At 45.9% G+C, this 17,247-nt stretch overlaps 2 protein-coding genes across 4 annotated transcripts; one reads left to right on the top strand and one right to left on the bottom strand.

Moving 5' to 3' along the window:
• Positions 1–468: 468 nt before the first annotated feature.
• On the bottom strand, positions 469–9,465 carry LOC111841476 (transforming growth factor beta-1 proprotein-like). 2 transcript variants are annotated; one of them, XM_023807226.2, is made up of 8 exons: positions 7,486–9,465; positions 7,094–7,380; positions 3,980–4,249; positions 3,782–3,859; positions 3,287–3,434; positions 3,048–3,198; positions 2,140–2,250; positions 469–1,462 (listed from the first exon to the last, which is right to left on the bottom strand). In XM_023807226.2, exons 2-8 carry the CDS (start codon positions 7,371–7,373, stop codon positions 1,415–1,417), a joined length of 1,086 nt encoding a protein of 361 aa, XP_023662994.1. In that variant the 5' UTR covers positions 7,374–7,380; positions 7,486–9,465; the 3' UTR covers positions 469–1,414. The 2 variants fall into 2 exon arrangements, with proteins under 2 accessions (XP_023662994.1, XP_023662993.1); XM_023807225.2 differs by having other exon boundaries at positions 7,094–9,465.
• A 1,405-nt stretch (positions 9,466–10,870) lies between these two features.
• Positions 10,871–16,821, top strand: cdkl1 (cyclin dependent kinase like 1 (CDC2 related kinase)). Of its 2 annotated transcripts, none has more exons than XM_023807228.2 (10): positions 10,871–11,424; positions 11,687–11,865; positions 12,054–12,175; positions 12,936–13,008; positions 13,269–13,359; positions 13,561–13,761; positions 14,053–14,135; positions 14,398–14,454; positions 14,591–14,743; positions 15,486–16,821. In XM_023807228.2, the coding sequence occupies exons 2-10, from the start codon at positions 11,698–11,700 to the stop codon at positions 15,585–15,587; spliced, it is 1,050 nt and encodes a 349-aa protein (XP_023662996.1). In that variant the 5' UTR covers positions 10,871–11,424; positions 11,687–11,697; the 3' UTR covers positions 15,588–16,821. The 2 variants fall into 2 exon arrangements, with proteins under 2 accessions (XP_023662996.1, XP_023662995.1); XM_023807227.2 differs by having other exon boundaries at positions 12,936–13,083.
• The last annotated feature ends 426 nt before the right edge of the window (positions 16,822–17,247 follow it).

The raw sequence follows: 17,247 nt of genomic DNA, 5'->3' as shown, positions 1-17,247 counted from the left end.
TCCACTGGGCAAGAGGCACCAGAGCGAACAGGGGCCCAGTGTCTACCTGCCTGCAGGCCGCCCACACTGCACATGCCCCATTTTCACCTCTACCCCAAAATCCCCTCGGCCGGGTCACATGCTCAGCGCTAAGATGCTGGGGATTTAGCTGACGGAGGAGAACAGCAAGACTGGGGTATTTATGAGGGAGCGTAAATGACAGAGGATCCAGCCGACGCAGATCTGTCAGAGGCGCTCCTAGGTCAGCAGAGTTTCCGTTCTCTGTACATCTTCAGACCAGATATCTGCACTTTTACACCATCTTTCATAAAAAGGCACAAACAAAATGATATAGAGAATATGACTCAAGATCTGACAGGAAGCAATTCAATGTACGAAAGTGAATGAAGTGTGTAAACTACAGCAAAAAAGGTCCTTTTAACTGCCACAGCAGTACGTTAATACCCAATGAAACTCCGAAAGCTGGAATAAAGTGAAAACAGGTTTTGTTATGTACTTTATTCTGTAGTAATAATAATTATGCCCTTAACATGAGGTGTAATTAACCCAGGACTAAAACAATTAAGAAATACATCCGATACAAAAGCGTAAAATGAAATACGAATCTTATAAACACAAGAACTTTGCCAAGCAAGCAGGCCAAAGGAGTCAACACACATCAGGTGTGTGTTGAGGGGTAGGAGGGTTTAACCAGTCAAACCACTGAAAAGCAGGTTCACATTAACCCTAACCCAGTCATCCCACTCCATTGTATAATGATCTCTCAGATTTACTATGACTCAGTCTCCAAAATGCAGAATTCCTTGCACTGGTACGCTCTTCCTTCAAGGCTGGAGGCCTCCAGAAGTCCATGTGCTCTGACGGCCCTCTGGTCAGAAACGCATCCTTGAGGCGACCGCTGTTTGCCCGCTGTCCTTTTTATGTGGTGACGGGGCCTATTCTGCCTCTGGAGTCCCCGCCACTGTCACAGATCACGCTCCTTAATGCCGTGCGGACACCCAGAACCCTACAAGATCTCAGCTGAGTCTGGTCCAGTGTGATGAAGCACAGTCCAGTGTATTAAATTCCCTTCGTACAACGTGGCCTGTGTCACCACCATGCTATTGCCCCGTTCAGCTGCCTGCCAAGTCACTATACAACAAAACTCAGCGGTAAGACTACTGAACAAAATAAATTAATTCAGTCTATGCAAGATATTTAATACCTCAGAGGAAACTGAAATGTATAAAAGTATAATTTTATATAAGATGCATATATGAGAATTTCAATTTTTTTCTCCTTTGCTCTTTGGTGGTTCTTCCTGCTTTCAGGAAGATGGTGACTCCACAGGCAGGAACTATCCACATCTCCATCGCTTGTGTTTGAGTCTGCATCTTTGGATGGCCCCTCCTTCACCCATCCTCCTCATTTGTGTTTAGTTGCATTTGCAGGTCTTAACTACCATGTTTGACAGCTGTTCTACCTGAAATGAGAACAGGGGCACCTTCAGAACACCGTCAGGAGATCATGGAGGAAAGAAAACTTCCTTTCAGACCATGGACCAGCTGGTGTAACAGCTGCAGTGAAGATTGATGCACATCCTGATTTTGCCGAGTTCAACGTGTCCCTGGGTCAACAAGGGAGTTGTTGATTGGTTAAAGAAGGGAAACACAAGCCCCTCCGGCTTGTGTTTCCCTTCTTTAACCAATCAACAACTTCAGCACATTGATTAAAACCAGTGTTTTTCTTAAGTGGCGAGGTGGACATATTCTGTTTAATTGTCCATGCCTTTTGTTTAGGATTCAAAACACGGGAATATGCTTACCTGCAAAGGCTGTACAGAGCAATGTAAGGGTGTGTCTTTATTTTATCATGATGATAAAAGCAATAATAATAATAATAATAATAATAATAACAAGGCGCAAACCAACAACCTTTCCGATCTCAAGCACAGGGGCTTAGCCCACTGAGCCACACTGCTGCTAGTTGGATGGCTGGAAGCCTTGAGTTTGAAAATGAGAAAAAAACAGGCCAATGCGGTGATGTCACACAATGAAGGCTGTGATTGGTTAAAGAAGTGAAACGCGAGCCCTTCCCTTGTTGAACCACATCGAACTCGGCAGAATCAGGATGCGCAGAGAGTGACGGCCAGTCCTTCACCTTGTGCTGCCTCCCTACGTAGTAGAGAATGGGCAGGGGGTCCAGGACCTGAGGTGCGCAGCAGGGCTGTGCTGACGCCCCCGGGTTGTGGTGTTTGTACAGAGCCAGGATCTGCCAAAGGAACAAACAGAACCACTTTTAATGGGGGAGCGACTCCCCAAAGCAGCCCATGCTGCTGGGCTCAGTCTGACTCGTCTTCCACTGGCTCATTTGTCTTCCCTATGTGAAGCTCATAAGGAAACAGTTAAACTTACTCAGTGGCATTGGATTGCATATGTACACACACACACACACACACACACACACACACATATACACACACACACACACACACACACATATATACACACACACACACATACACACACACACAGACACACACACACATATATACACACACACACACACATACACACACAGACACACACACACATACATACCCACTTACATATAGAATGTACAAAAATATATACTTGAATATAAATGTACATAAACATACTCCCACAAAGCATACTGTACATAGTATTTAAACTGAAACACAAGCAGACTCCCAGCATGGTTCGCAGCACCAAACCCTGCAATCCCACAGAGACCCTTGAATTATGGCAGATGTTACAGTAGATGATGGCTCAGTGTGATGGCTCAGTGGGATTACCGACCTTGGGACACAGCGCGGTCCATGCTGTATTTAGAAAAAGCCACAAGACCCCACCCGTCCTGCCAGCAGCAGGGGGGGTTACTGCACAGTGGTGCGGCACAGCCATTAATGTACACACAATATGGAGAGTATTTTTAACCAAGGCCTACAGGCATACATCAACACGCATCCATCGATATCCATGGCCTATTAAATTCAATAAAAAGTGTGATTGGCTTAATTAAACCCATTAAAGCCTCTTAATGAGTACCTGAGAGTACTTATTGTCCGCATTCCAGATGTACGTGCAGGAGCCCATGCAGTAGTTGGCATGGTATCCTTTCGGTCTGTGGATCCATTTCCAGCCCAGATCTTTCCGGAAGTCAATGTACAGCTTCCGCACGCAGCAGTTTTCATTTTTTCTGTAGTTAAAAGGACATCAGATTATCATCCTCTGTCCCAGCTGAGAAAGACTCATGAAGATTCACACCTGGGAGTGGTTGGACTCACTCGGAGCACGACTCCTCCGTGGCAGTAGAGCGCTTCCTGCGTGACGTGAGCTGGCCGGCGCGGTCCTGAGGGATCGACATCACCAGGAGGTGGGGTTTCTCCATGTTCTTGGACATGGTCTCTAAGTCCCCTCTTAACTCCTCCATTCCTACAGGGCGACACAGTCAAGTGAAAAATCTACCTCTGGAGCAGACAGACGTGTTTGTGTGGGGAAGCTGGCAGGACACAAGAACCCTAGACTTTTGCCATTTAAACCTAGCAAATCATCTAGTTCGGCATTAAACCCCATTGCCTGCAGTGTCGCCCCTCCAGATTCAGTGAAATTATTCCATTTTTCCCCCGATAACAATGGTGCTGTGTTTGGAAGCGACTGACCCAGTGCCACTGGTAACTAAAATCAAGCCAACCCATGACAGGCTAATACAGGTTCTCTGTCTACGAATGGAAGCAGCCCCCTTCAGACCAGTCAATGAGGACCCACAGCAAATAGCATACCTGAGATCTGCAACTTGAAATTATGAGACGAACCATCACAGCTACAGTGTGGCTTCAGATGCAATTGCTGGGTATCTTCTGCAGAATGACAAACACACAGCACACAGAGGAGATGAGGACCGCACCGCGGACCAACGTTACCGATGACGCTGCAACGATCTCGACCATGGTCGCCATACAGTTCATGAACACACTTGCCATTCCCCAGTAGCCAATCCCTGACGGTCTGTGTAGCATTGAAGGACAGCCACTGGCCATTCATCTTGGAGTTGACGAAGCGTGACCCCAAGTAGCGGGCCTTCTCGCCGTCGCCGCTGTACAGCTCCATCCTCTGCTCTTTGTCCTTGTCCAAGATAACCTCTTTGATGGGCAGCCGTAGCTCGGCGTAGGACAGCAGGTGCTCGCTCACCAACGCTGCCCGAATCTCGCTCAGGTTGAAAATCAGCTGAATCTCTTTCTTATTGGAATCTGGAGGGTAGAAAAGTAGAGCTTTTCATCGCACTGATGCAGAGCAACTACATTTATCTCATTTTGCGCAAAACTTAATATGCTGTTGGCCCACTGGAGGCTGTGATGTGGTCTTGGTGCAGCAGTGTTACTGCAACGCTGCAATTAGCCCAAGTAAACATGCGTTGTAGTATATTGCAGTTCACGAGAAGACCGTGGTGTAACTCCTTTCCGGCCACGACACAAAATAAAGAAGAACCGAGTCCCAGTGGTTTAGGGTTTTGAGAAACTGTAGGGTATTGCGTCACAACCCTGCAATGAAAAGGGGTGTAAGGACTAGGAGTGGGAAAGGGACCAGAGCAAGCCTAGAGGAGACTGGCTCAGACATCTAGGCTCTGACTCTGGTCCGGCTCGATTGGGCCACTGCCCCGTCCCCGGCCGGAATGAGCCACCCTGGGATGTGTACTGGAAACTACATGTTCACAGGGGTGTCCAAGTGACACTGGGGAAGGACAAGCCAACACGAGAGGTGGAGCAAGTGGAAGGAGTGTGACATCTCCATGGTAACCAGCAGAGAGAAAAAAAGGGGTAGGGAAAACAGGAATTGAGGCATGAGTACAGGCGGATGACAAGAGGTGAGGATAGGAGAGGGTTGGAGGAAAAGGAGGGCCAGTCAAACCAGTGCTGCTTTCTCTGGGACAGTCCCTGTGTGCTTGTAGGAGGCTTCTAATGGAAACTCTCCAGTAAGAACATGTTTTTTGACCTGCCCAATCCTAAAATGCCACTGATGCTTTTGTGGAACATACACATGATTCTGCAGACTAAAGCCATGAAATAATCTCAAAACCAGTGTGATATTAAAAACAAAACCGCTTAAAGAGCCAGAAGTCAAAAAAGCACGAGGCTGAGTGTAGGTGTGGAAGATTTGTGTATTCTGCACACAGGTAAACCCAGACAGCTGTCCTGACAGGCAGGCGGGCAGCTCTGTAATTACTCCTGTGAGACCTGGGATACCAGCAGGCTTAAATGGCTGCCGACTGTACTACGCAACACTCGTAGCTGTACATTAACCCCGTCTTCCATCCCAGCGCATGCATTTCTCTCCCTATCCTTCTCTCTGCTGCTCTGCTCTCTCTCTCACTCTAACAGAGAGCCACACGGCCCCAACAGTTACGCAGCTGAAGCTAATGGAGAGTTAATAGTAAACAGAAGATACCGAACTGGCCTAGAAAAATCACCTACATAATAAAGCTTGTTTTTGCCAAGCCTGCCATTTGGAAACTGGAAACAAATAGTGCGATTTACACCCCAGTGTATGCAATCAAGACTTGTATCCAAAAGCCTTGCTGAGATTAAGGATAATGCGCAAAGTAACAACGGTTCCTCATCTTTCAGCCTACGTGAAAGCTGCCATCGTAAAACACTAGTTTAGGCAGAACGTTTATCAGTTTCCTGTTTTTTTAACGAGACACAAATGCTGAAAAACACAAAAGAACAACTTGAAAATTATCTGAACACCATGCTTCAATTGCTTAAATATTTGAATAATTAACTAAAATACTGGCCCAGAATGTTCTCTTCCTCTGTCATAATTACTCTACAACATGGTGGATGTCCAAGGTAGGGCACAGGCGATGCAGAGGCCTAGAGGGGGCCAAGGCGTGCACTGTATAACATGCACCATGACGATAGGAAGCCTTACTTCCTCACTATTTTTACAGAACCCCGGCTTCCCTGCGATCAATAGTTTGCCGGCTTCCTTCCTGCCTGCCAGAACCCCACGTGGGCAACCATCTCAAACGAGCTGAGTCAGAGCACTGCTTCTCGGTGATGTCCAGCTCACGCCAGGCAGGTACCGCGGGACTGTTTGGCTAGTGCGACAAAGCATGACTGAGGTGAAACTGAGAAATACAGCATGAAAGAAATGCGAGTTTAACCCTCTATTTGTCTTGGTGTTTGGTATAGTTTTATTTCTCCTAGCAGAAAAGCTTCCTGTTTCTGCTGTGTATGTCTCTCTCAAATGAGCAGCTCCTGCTCCGAAATGGCTGTGGAGGAAAAACACAGGATGGAAAACGAAAACAAAGACCTAAGGACGGACTGAACGGTTACAGAAAGTGGATGGATGGATAGGTCTTATATAGCAAGTCAATACAAGCCAACGGGGAGATTTCACAGGGAAGAGCAAACGTTTTGGGGACACTGTGCGACAGGGGTAACGCTGGGGATTCTGGGAGCACGACAAACCTCAAGCCAGCCAAACTACGCCAAGCACCAGCAGAACCTCAATTCTGAAGATCAGCGTGTTACGGGGACCCTGCGAATGGGACACATCTGTGTGCTGGCTGTCTGTTTATGCAGGGTGCCTTTTTTTGGCAGTAAGTCCCGTGGGTTCGAAACACAAATGACAGGATGCTGCTCTTGTATCTGAACAGCCTGTTTGTTTGTGTGTGTGTACATGTGCATGTATGTATATCTCAGTTTTTAGATACACGCATCCGTGTGTGTGAGTCTGGGTCTACATGTGTATTCATATGCATGTGTGTATTTGTGTCTGTGTGCCTACCTCTGTGTGTGGCTGTATGTGGGAGGGAGTTGCATTTACCTACCATATTATGGGGACCAAATGTCCCCAAAATGTGGCAAAACCTGTTACTTTTTAGCTTGTGGGGACATTTTTCAGGTGTTTGGCTGTGTGTGTGCCTCTCTCTGTGTTTGGCTGTGTGTGTGCCTCTCTCCGTGTTTGGCTGTGTGTGCCTCTCTCCGTGTTTGGCTGTGTGTGCGCCCGTCATGGGCTGTGCATCCACGTGGCCATGCTTGGTTCTCATTACACTGATGCACCACACACCTCCCCACACCTCCACTCACTTGACATAATGTTGAACTTGTGCACTTCCTTGGCAAAGTATTCTTCTTCCTCTTGCTCAGGGGACGAGGGCTGGTCCTGGTGCTGCATAGCCCACTCCTCAGTCATGTTCACCGTACTGTTGTAAGCCGATATCAAGGAGGAGGGGATGTTCTCGCCCTCGTCGCCCTCCTGGGGCTCCGGTTCCTTCAGCAGCCGCAGCTTGCTTAGGATCTGGCCCCGGATGGCCTCAATGCGCTTCCTCTTCACCAGCTCCAGGTCCAGCGTCTTGCAGGTGGACATTCCGTTGCTGCCGCCCACAGTGCCCAGCACCCAGAGTGCAGACAGAGTCAGCCAACCAGCCCACATGGTCAACCTCCCAGCCACTAAGGCCGCCGCGGAAAATTGAAAATACCTTGAGAGTAGGAGGTGTGAGAGCGAGGGCGTCTCGCTGTATCCTCTGCTGATTGTCCTGCTCTGACGGCCTGGGTCAGGGGTCGCCCCCCCCAGGGAAACTGTCACACCCTTAAGGAGCCTGAGTTTCTGAGCACCGCCCTGGTGCCGAATCCAATGCAGAGCTTCCAGCCACCTTGTTGAGAAGGCCTTGCTGAACCGTCACACACCCACACAAATGCCAGCGGCAGCACGAACCTGAAACTCCCCGTTTCACCCCCCGAAGTGCAATTTCGACACCAGCTTCCTCTTACGCCGTCTTACAACGACTGCTGCAGATTCTCCTAGACACGTGACTTCAACAAGGTCTCTTATGACCTCAGAGATGGTTTCCTAATGAAAGTTTCATAAATCCTTAACACCCTGAACCCCTAATCAATCAGTCATGTGTGACAGCTGACTGTGCGCAGGATTCAAGCTTCTCTTAAAAACCAGATTTTTCCAATTCTGTTTTTGCTACTGGATGAAGATCTGTTTCTCCAAATCATATATACTCGAATATATTTTACCCTGAATATCGTTTCGACACAACTTAATTGGTGTGTTTCCTGTTATACCTAAAACTCTACTTCCTTCATTGCCGAAGGACAGGCTTGCAAAATAGCCTCATCAGACTTTAACGTCCCAATAATTTCCCCAGGAGATTTAACCTCGCCTATATAGTCAAACAAATGGCAAAATGAACATCTGGGACTTTCTCACCGTACTCGCCCTGCAGGAACTGGTACAGAATTCTCAAACACATACAGATTCATAACAACAAAACTTCCCCTTTAGCTCAATGATGGCACGAGTCGACTACATCAAGTGCTATAATCTCACAAAAAACCCTCAAAAGAGATGTAGATAAAAAATAGTGCAAGTGTCAAATGAACAATGGAAATGATCCGAAACAGTCAAAACACGCTACGATTTGCAGCACTGTATTACAGTACTTCAGGCTAACATTTTTCTACTTATAAGACGATCGAAACTGAAAAAGCAGTAAGACTTTCCAACAAGTTAACGGACTTCATGAAGAGTTCCTTTTTTATTCAGACAACCAAGTGCTTGAGGGACTTCCTCAAAGACCATCTCCAATAGTGCTTTCCCACTGATTCTCACACGCACGGACAAAATAATTAATAATTAATCCGATAATATACTGCAAAAACAACCCACCTGCTGGCTTCAAATAAATAGAACCGCTTTGTGCCTAAACGATATGAAACAACATGCATTCACAACTCGTGGGTCCTGAAACACCGAATACGGCTCACAAACTGAAATCAGCAGCAGTTACAGTAGCAGAAATAATGAAAATAAAGGGTTTGTGGTCAGCTCTCAGGCGCCCTTCCTTTCCCCTTTTCAGTCCATCCGTCCTGCCATTCTTCTACTGTTATTTTCTTTTAAATTGCACCGATGTCCTCTTCTCAAATCTTCTGCATCCTCCGTTTCCCCCAGCCCGATCTCCTTCTCGCCTCCTATTTTTGGTGTCAAAGGCTGCCTACGGTCTAACAGCTTGTCAGAGCTTGCGGGTGACACAGATGAACTTCATGTGCGCTTCACCGTTTTCTCAGCTGCTTTTGAACTGGTTCCTGTTGCTTTGCTAGAATAGCGAGTTCTCCGCCCAGGAAATGAGAGCAGGCTGCGGAATTGAACATCTGCTGCTTGGAGCAGCGCGGCCGCTCGGTCTTCATTTACCATCAGGAAGTGAGGCTCGCTGCTGGACCCGGCGCTGGCTGGATAAACCCTGCCGGCCGGCAAATTATTAGACCCCCACCGACTTGTGCGTAAAGGGACCGTCCACAGCTTTTTATTTAAAGGCAGACCTGTAGTTGAGTCCCGCATTTAGTGCTTTCGGTGATTTGGCTGGTAAAGTGCCTGTCCGCATCATGCGAGGGCCGATTGACCCATGGTGCTCTATCTGCACGGAAATGTACGGGGAAACCCAGATGCCTGAGGGAAAGATATTTATATAGGAAAGTCACAGACACCAAATAAGCTTATCAGCTGTAGCTGGGGGTGTTTCTAGTCAAAATGTTTCCGTATCTCTAAAGCCTTACTCAGAATTCTCTTTAGGGGGACCTTTCCACTAGCTCAAAGTTACGAAACGTGCTAGTTATAATTAAGCAGTTGGTTAAGTGTTCTGTAAGATATTTAAACAGTAAAAATGAACGAAACACACAAGCAAAAGCTTGTAAAAGCACGAATTATAGTTAAAGAAACGGGGCCAACATTGTCGTACACACTAAGACCCCACAACTGGATAATAACCCACAGCGAATCAAAACTACTTAGCGGGTAGCAGGCAGCGTAACGGCTAAAGTGATGCAGGTGGAAGCTCGAGGATGTCAGCTCTGTGATGTGTGTGCATTTACTTTCCAGGAGAGGCCCTGCTGTAATACTCCTAAAAGGCATATTGGCAACATTATCTACTAGGTGTAACCCATAAATAAAAATGCATGGTACTTTTGATAAAGGTGTCAGATAAGCAACTAATGTGCAGGTATTAATGACGTTGATGTAATATTAGCCCGTACATCTGTACAATATAGGCATAATTAGAGGACAAAACGGTTTGAAATCCAAGACGCGATGTTCAACGTTTATGTGTTTATTGCGCCCTCTGGTGCATAAATTAAGTTTTGTACCAAAGAGTACAACGCTACAGACATCAGGTACTAGAATAGGCCTACATCCATATTAAAGCAAGTAAAACCTATCCGTCTGTTAATTCCCAATAACCGAACGTCCCCTTGGGGTCACTGTGATTCAGGGACTAATCATGGGAGAGAATAAGACAGAGTACAGAACGATATATAGAGCGATTAATAAAGATATTCCCTCGCACCGTTACACTTTGCAGTCAACAGTCTAATCGCAACTGCAACAGCTGGCAAAAGTCATACGAACACGGGGAGGAAGCATAAAATTCTGCACCCACAGCTGGTTGAAACCCCCCAGCCCTGCGAGTAAAAAAACCTGCGCCCTCCCCTCCACTCCTTCCAGTGTGTTCAGTTCACTTCTGGTTATAAATTTAACCATAGCAGTAGATTTTATTTAAAATGCTTAGCTGACACTTTTACCAAAGCCACAGTTTCAGTCATTGATGCAGCTGGATGTACTGAAGCATTTCTGACAGTGTCGTTTAAAAGGTACTACGTCGGGTACCTAGAACAACTGTCATAAGACAGGATGCAGTCTAACCAATTTTATGTATATGGGCTAATATACGACAGATTTAACAGCGTATGTGTTAAACACTAAAATCCATTGGTTACGGTAATTTTACAATATTGTTAAAAAATACCCTCTGTAAACATAACGCGCAGCGCCTGATTGGTTGATCCAAAGTGGGAGGAGCTCTGAACTGTACCTAATTTTTTTCACGATGTCTGCCACGGCGAAAAATCCTGCTCTCCCGGGACCACGGGGAATTATCCAGATTCTGTGGTTGTAGTTATTTTTCTTTTGTTTTTATTCAGGCTGGGAACATTTGTAGCATACTCGAAGACAGGCATATTTTTTTGCGCGGAACAAGAATCATACACCGGGACACTAAGATAGCAGGTGTCAGCGACGTAGAAACGGCGTCGTTACCGCAGCAGATAAAGCCGAAAGTCGGAGAAAATAACGTCGAGCGCGGAAAATGTCGCCTCAACGCAAACGATCACTTAATGGAGCATAACAGACATTTGTGCGCGACGTCGCTTGATTTAATTAAAATGCAAAGTAACTTAACTGAAATGGGAGCGGAGCTTTGCGCACTGAGATCAGGACACTAACGGGAACTCTATGTTTACTTACGTGGGAAAGTGCAAATAATACGCAAAATACGTACGCGTCCGTAGAGCTGGAGACCCACCTTAGAAGATCCGAATTATTTCTGTTGTGAATTAAAAGTGATATCTGGCGAAAGGTGAGAAAACACATTCATTGTACCTGTTTCGTGTTCATCTAAAGAGATACTTTCTTTTCCTGCTATTTCACAATGTGAAATACTAAAATCTATTCGTAGTTAAAAGGCTGTTTAAAGAACTATTATGTATCTGAATAATGTGTCTTAATTATTCATTTTTTCCTAATTTCTAGTTAAACAAAAACGTCTCTCTTTGGTGTAGTGGGACGTGGGAGTATAATGGAAACAAGAGTTGGTTAATGTTCATTCTTTGTTTATGCAGTCCTCTTCCCAATGGAGAAGTATGAGAAACTGGCCAAGATTGGAGAGGGCTCTTACGGTGTGGTCTTCAAATGTCGCCATAGAGAGACCGGGCAGATAGTCGCCATCAAGAAGTTTGTTGAGTCGGAAGATGATCCTGTCATCAAGAAGATCGCACTAAGGGAAATCCGCATGCTGAAGGTTTAGAGAGATATAACACTGTGCTCTCACACACACAGCTTAACTGACAGCAAATTAATCACTTGAGATAGTTAAAGTGACACGGGATTTAAGGCACTGAACTCTGGTTTAGTTCAGTAGAGCAGAATCGTGGTGGAGAGTGGTTCCCAGGCCAGATCTGATCACAGGGGCCTTTCTCGATCTTACAGCAGCTGAAGCACGTCAACCTGGTGAACCTCCTGGAGGTATTCAGGAGGAAGAGACGGCTCCACCTTGTCTTTGAGTTCTGTGAACTGACCGTCCTCAACGAGCTGGACAGACACCCTCGCGGGTGAGCCACCAACAGCTTCCGTCCGCGGTGATCCGGCCCCCATCCGTCTGTGCTCATTGACGTGCTGGTCATGCATCTTCGATACAGGGCTGATAGAGTGAGAGAAATGCTCTATTACCATTATGTAATGATGTTATGTATTAATTAAAATGGCAGAGAATATTACTGATTATTTTTATTCACTTTATTATTTAGTTCCACTCTCTTCCGTTATTTTTGTCCATTATTATTTATTTTTTAAGTTTTCCCTTTTTATACTAGGGTGAATATAGCATATGTATGTGAGTTTTAGAAGGGTTTCATGTGCAAATGAAAAGGTGAGGGTCATGTATAGGTGAACATACAGTCTGAAGTGTGTTGCCTGGAAACGAAAAACACATCATGTCAGAAACAATGAGGTTAAATAGCAGAGCTTGTACTCTGAACTCGTTAAGAACATTCACATGCTGCTTGGCTTTTTCTCTAAAGTCAAGGGACAAAAGAATCGTTTAGATTTTTTTTAACGTCAAGCCGTACAATGAGGCAGACCACAAAGACTTGTTACTGCCTGACTAAGTTTTTCTTTCCCACAATGCCCTGCATCAGTAACCTTACCCACCCTGGCAAACAAAGGCGCTGGTTGCCGGGGGAGACGGCACTACAGTTACTGTGGTGACAAGTGAGCTGCTTTGAACCTGCACGCCTTTAAAAAGGCATGAGATATGTGGGCAGCATATTGTCTAACGAGGGCCCCGCTTTCCCCTCTCACTGTCTCCTTCAGAGTCCCGGAGGCTCAGCTGAAGAGCATCGTGTGGCAAACTTTACAGGCCATCAACTTCTGTCATAAACACAACGTCAGTACTGCCGGACTCTGTCGTTATTTCCCCTGTGTGCTCACAGCTTGTGTGTCCTCCCCCTGCCCCCAAGAGGTACATTCTAAGCCATACTGCACCTATTTTTTTTCCCACTATGTTGTGTCACTTAGGCTCTTGATGATGTCATTGTTCTTGCTTGACTGTCTCAGAACTTGTCTGTTTAGCTTAAAGGGTAAAGGGGGAATCCCATGATTATCCGAAACAGCATTCCTGACACAGAGCTCATCTGTCCTCCCCAGTGTATCCATCGCGACGTGAAGCCAGAGAACATCCTCCTGACGAAGGCGGGGGTCATCAAGCTCTGTGACTTCGGCTTCGCCAGGATTCTCAGTAAATCACGGAGGGATTTTCCTGGATTTTTGGCTGCTAATATGCATTGGCTGGCTATTCATATTGGACTGGCATCAGCTTCTCTCCATGTAGCTCACAAACAGTCACCTGGTTGATTCTTGTGTTTGTTTACTGAATAATTTCACTAAAGCTTGCACGGTGTGTTGGTCGTTGACGATTTCTGTGTGCTTTGCACTGCAGCTGGTCCAGGTGATGATTACACCGACTACGTAGCAACGCGGTGGTACCGAGCCCCAGAGCTGCTGGTGGGGGACACTCAGTATGGACCCCCCGTGGATGTGTGGGCCCTTGGCTGTGTCTTTGCAGAACTTCTATACGGGAACCCACTGTGGCCCGGCAGGTCCGATGTGGACCAGCTGTACCTCATCCGCAAGACTCTAGGTACCAAAGGCTAGAGGGGTTGTTAGGGAAGCAGAAAACTAGACCTGCAGAGGGCAGTCCCTGACATTGTGTCAAGCAAGGTTCTTACCTTCAAATATGTCTATGAAAATATCCGTGGTTGTAATAGGTAATTATGTGGTGCAGTGTTATGACTGGTAGTGAAGTTGCAGTGGACACTGGGGTGGACACAGCCTCACACTGCACTGCATAACCTTCTTGTCTCCTTGTCTCACTGCATAACCTTCTTGTCTCCTTGTCTCACTTCATAAACCTCTTGTCTCCTCCTCACAGGTGACCTGATCCCTCGCCACCAGCAGGTGTTCCGCTCCAATGTCTTCTTCAGTGGCGTCAGTATCCCTGAACCAGATACCATGGTAACCTTCTGACTCCATCATAATCCTAATATTAAAATACTTTTGACACATTTTTCATTTATGTACTGATCCTGGATGATTGGCTGATGGATGCTTAGTGATCACTGTGGTGGCTCTCAGTGATTGGCTGACTGGTGCTTGATGACCGACGTGGTGGCTTTCGGTGATTGGCTTATGGATGCTTGGTGATTGACATGGTGGCTCTTGATGATTGGCTAATGCATACTTGGTGATCAACATTGTGGCTCTCAATGTTCTGCAGGAGCCCTTGGAGAAGCGGTTCCTTGGCATCTCTTCCCAGGCCCTCACAGTGATGAAGGTGATGGTTTTCTTTCTGTCTTTATGTTTATATGCCCCTCTGACCTGGGGGGGGGGTTATTTATTTTGCTGCTTCAGAGAAAACTGTATGACTTTCACTCCCCACACCCCCACCCCCCACCTCGATCTGGCTACAGTCATGCCTGGTGATGGACCCCTCCCTGCGGTTGTCCTGTGAGGAGCTGCTGGCACTCCCCTACTTCCATGAAGAGGGAGGGGCCAGCTGGGGGCGCGAGGGGGAGCGTGCAGGAAGGAGGCATGACAGGGGCCCCAGACGCAGGCAGCCAGGGGTGCGGATTTTTTTACCATCAGCTGCTACTTCATCGCATATAAAATATTGCTGCATGCATGCATGGTGTAACCTGCTAAATAGTGTTTCCCAATCAGTCAGTCCATGTTTTTGCTTCCTCCATCTGAAAGCATGCAAAAACATGGGCTGTCTGTGGGTCCCCAAGGACCAGATTAAGAAACTCTGGCAACTAGCATCCAGAGGCTGTTCAGATGCAGCCTGTCTCAGCGTAGTTACAAGCGATTTTTACCAGGGGTGTACGGGGAGAAATTGCACCCCCTACTGCTCAAAAGAAAATGCTCTTTGAACATATTAAGGTTAATAAAATTAATTATATTGTGCAGTTATATTTGAAAATGTAGCTTGCATTAGTCATATCAGTGTGTATTAGTAGTTTTTTATACGTCCATGTGCAGCCTGTTTTTTACAAATTTATTTATCTGGTTTAATGACTGGGTGGGCTCTCTCACCTTGCACCCCGTGGAACAGTAGCCTAGAATCACCTACAGTATGAGTGTAGTAGTGTAACATTGCGTTTGGTCAGGGCAGGTGGTCAAGTCACACTAGTGCAGAGAAGACAAGGGACGGCTCAAACTAAAAGTTACTGCCAGTTACTGCTATGCCACAGCACTGGAATGTTGCAGTGACTTGTCAGACTGACTGCCCATAGTCTGCACCTTTGTCTCTGTGTGTGTTTTGTATCCTTGGGCGGATGTTTATTTAGGCTGATTTGTGTCCTCCAGCTCCAGTACCTCCCTCAGCTTCCCAGCAGCAACATCTCACCTGCCCCCGAAGTCAAGAAACTGGTCAAGCCCAGATATGACCACCACCTGCCTAACATCTGACCAAAAGCGACTGAAAGATAAATTGTGTGTCTCTGTACATTTGTCAGTTGAACCGTCCGTGTGAATGGCTGCTTGCGTGCTTGGTCGCCGTGTGTATTGGGGAACATTTTGGGGGCCTGTGTGTGGGGAATATGGGGATTGTAAAATGTAGAAAATGTGTTATTTTAAAAGGCATGAGGAACAGGCACAGAAGTGCTGATAAGCCAGGTGTTTGTAGCTACAACGACAGGCCAGGACCGGTAATCCCTTTAACTGGACTGAATAAATCGAATAGGAAACATTTACAGCATTTTTTTATTATTATTTTTGAAAACATTTATGTAGTAATATTTTCTCTTAAGGTATTTGTAAAAGATATTATTTGTGTTACATGATTTCCATCAATGCTGCGATAAAAATGAATTATGAATTTGTTGTATTTTTAAATACTGTGTCTTTCCCAGCTTATAATATGTATTTTAGTTATGACCATTACTACTATGATCATTTTCAGCTAATCTGTAGCTTTTTCTGGTACTGAACAGTATTTATAGATTTGTCACAGTCATGAATGAGGATTACCAAATACTTAGTCACGTCAGAAGTAGAGTTAGTGAAGAAGGCGTTCATGTATTTACGACATTTACAGGAATATTCAGTTTCTGTTGTGCTTACATTCCTGTTTCTCCCAGTCCTGTAGTTGCATTCTGAGCTAATTAGTATTAGCCTAATTCCACTGGTCGTTTTTGTTACCATTTTTACTTAAGACTTAAAGCATGTAACTTTCCAGACAGGTTACATATAGGATCACCAAGGTTTATTGTGACCAGGAACAACAGTGATACACATTGGTGTATTCTCATAATAAATAGCTACATTAATTTTTTAAATGGCTGCTGTACCTCCAGTGGTCAGTAGGGCGCAGCATTGAGCTGGTGCTGGCACGGCAGGTTGCCAAATTCACCATTAGGATGGAGTCCAGGCTATCAGGCGTCCCTAGGCAGGGAAGGGTAAGGACACCGAGTACAAGGCTGTATCCTCAGCTTGCTCACCTGTAATGAAATGTAGAGAAAGTGAACTGGTCTAAAGGACACAGGTGATACCTGAATCTTTACAGATGCTGCAAAATGTGAAGCTAGCGTGTTTTAGAAAGATGTGCCAACAGAACTGATGCTTACACTGAAGTCTGGCATTTGTGATTGGTTAAAAAAGCTCTTCGTATGTTGTTATAGGAATAAAGCATTTCCTCCCAGTCCCTAAACAGTGGGGTGTTTTGTTTCACAGGCTAAGGGATCCTTTATGTCTTCTTGACGTTGATTTTGTTTACACTGCAGCCAGCACATCCTTACATATACCCCAGAAGACCCGTAAGACAGTCAATGTGAAAGGAAATGTGGGAATCATCTGAGATGAGTGGGAAGGCAGCCATACACTGTAATATCCCCGTGTCACCTAAGTGGATATTTATGTGGCCTTTTAGTGTATATCTGTGGAGGTGTATATCTGTGGAGGTGTGTCACACCTCACGTTTCAGATGTGGAAGTCAGAAGTGGTGTCTTCACTTACCGGCAATGAGGACTATGAAAGCCTTGTGCTGAAGTTTCTGCATGTATGTATGTGGCACCTCAGGACAGACATACGTCATGAGTAAGATCTCATGGATTTTAATGCTGCCCCCCTA

Source organism: Paramormyrops kingsleyae, chromosome 17 (genome assembly GCF_048594095.1).
Source record: "Paramormyrops kingsleyae isolate MSU_618 chromosome 17, PKINGS_0.4, whole genome shotgun sequence".
NCBI classification, from domain to species: Eukaryota; Metazoa; Chordata; class Actinopteri; order Osteoglossiformes; family Mormyridae; genus Paramormyrops; species Paramormyrops kingsleyae.
This window is presented reverse-complemented; position numbering and strand designations above follow the sequence as displayed.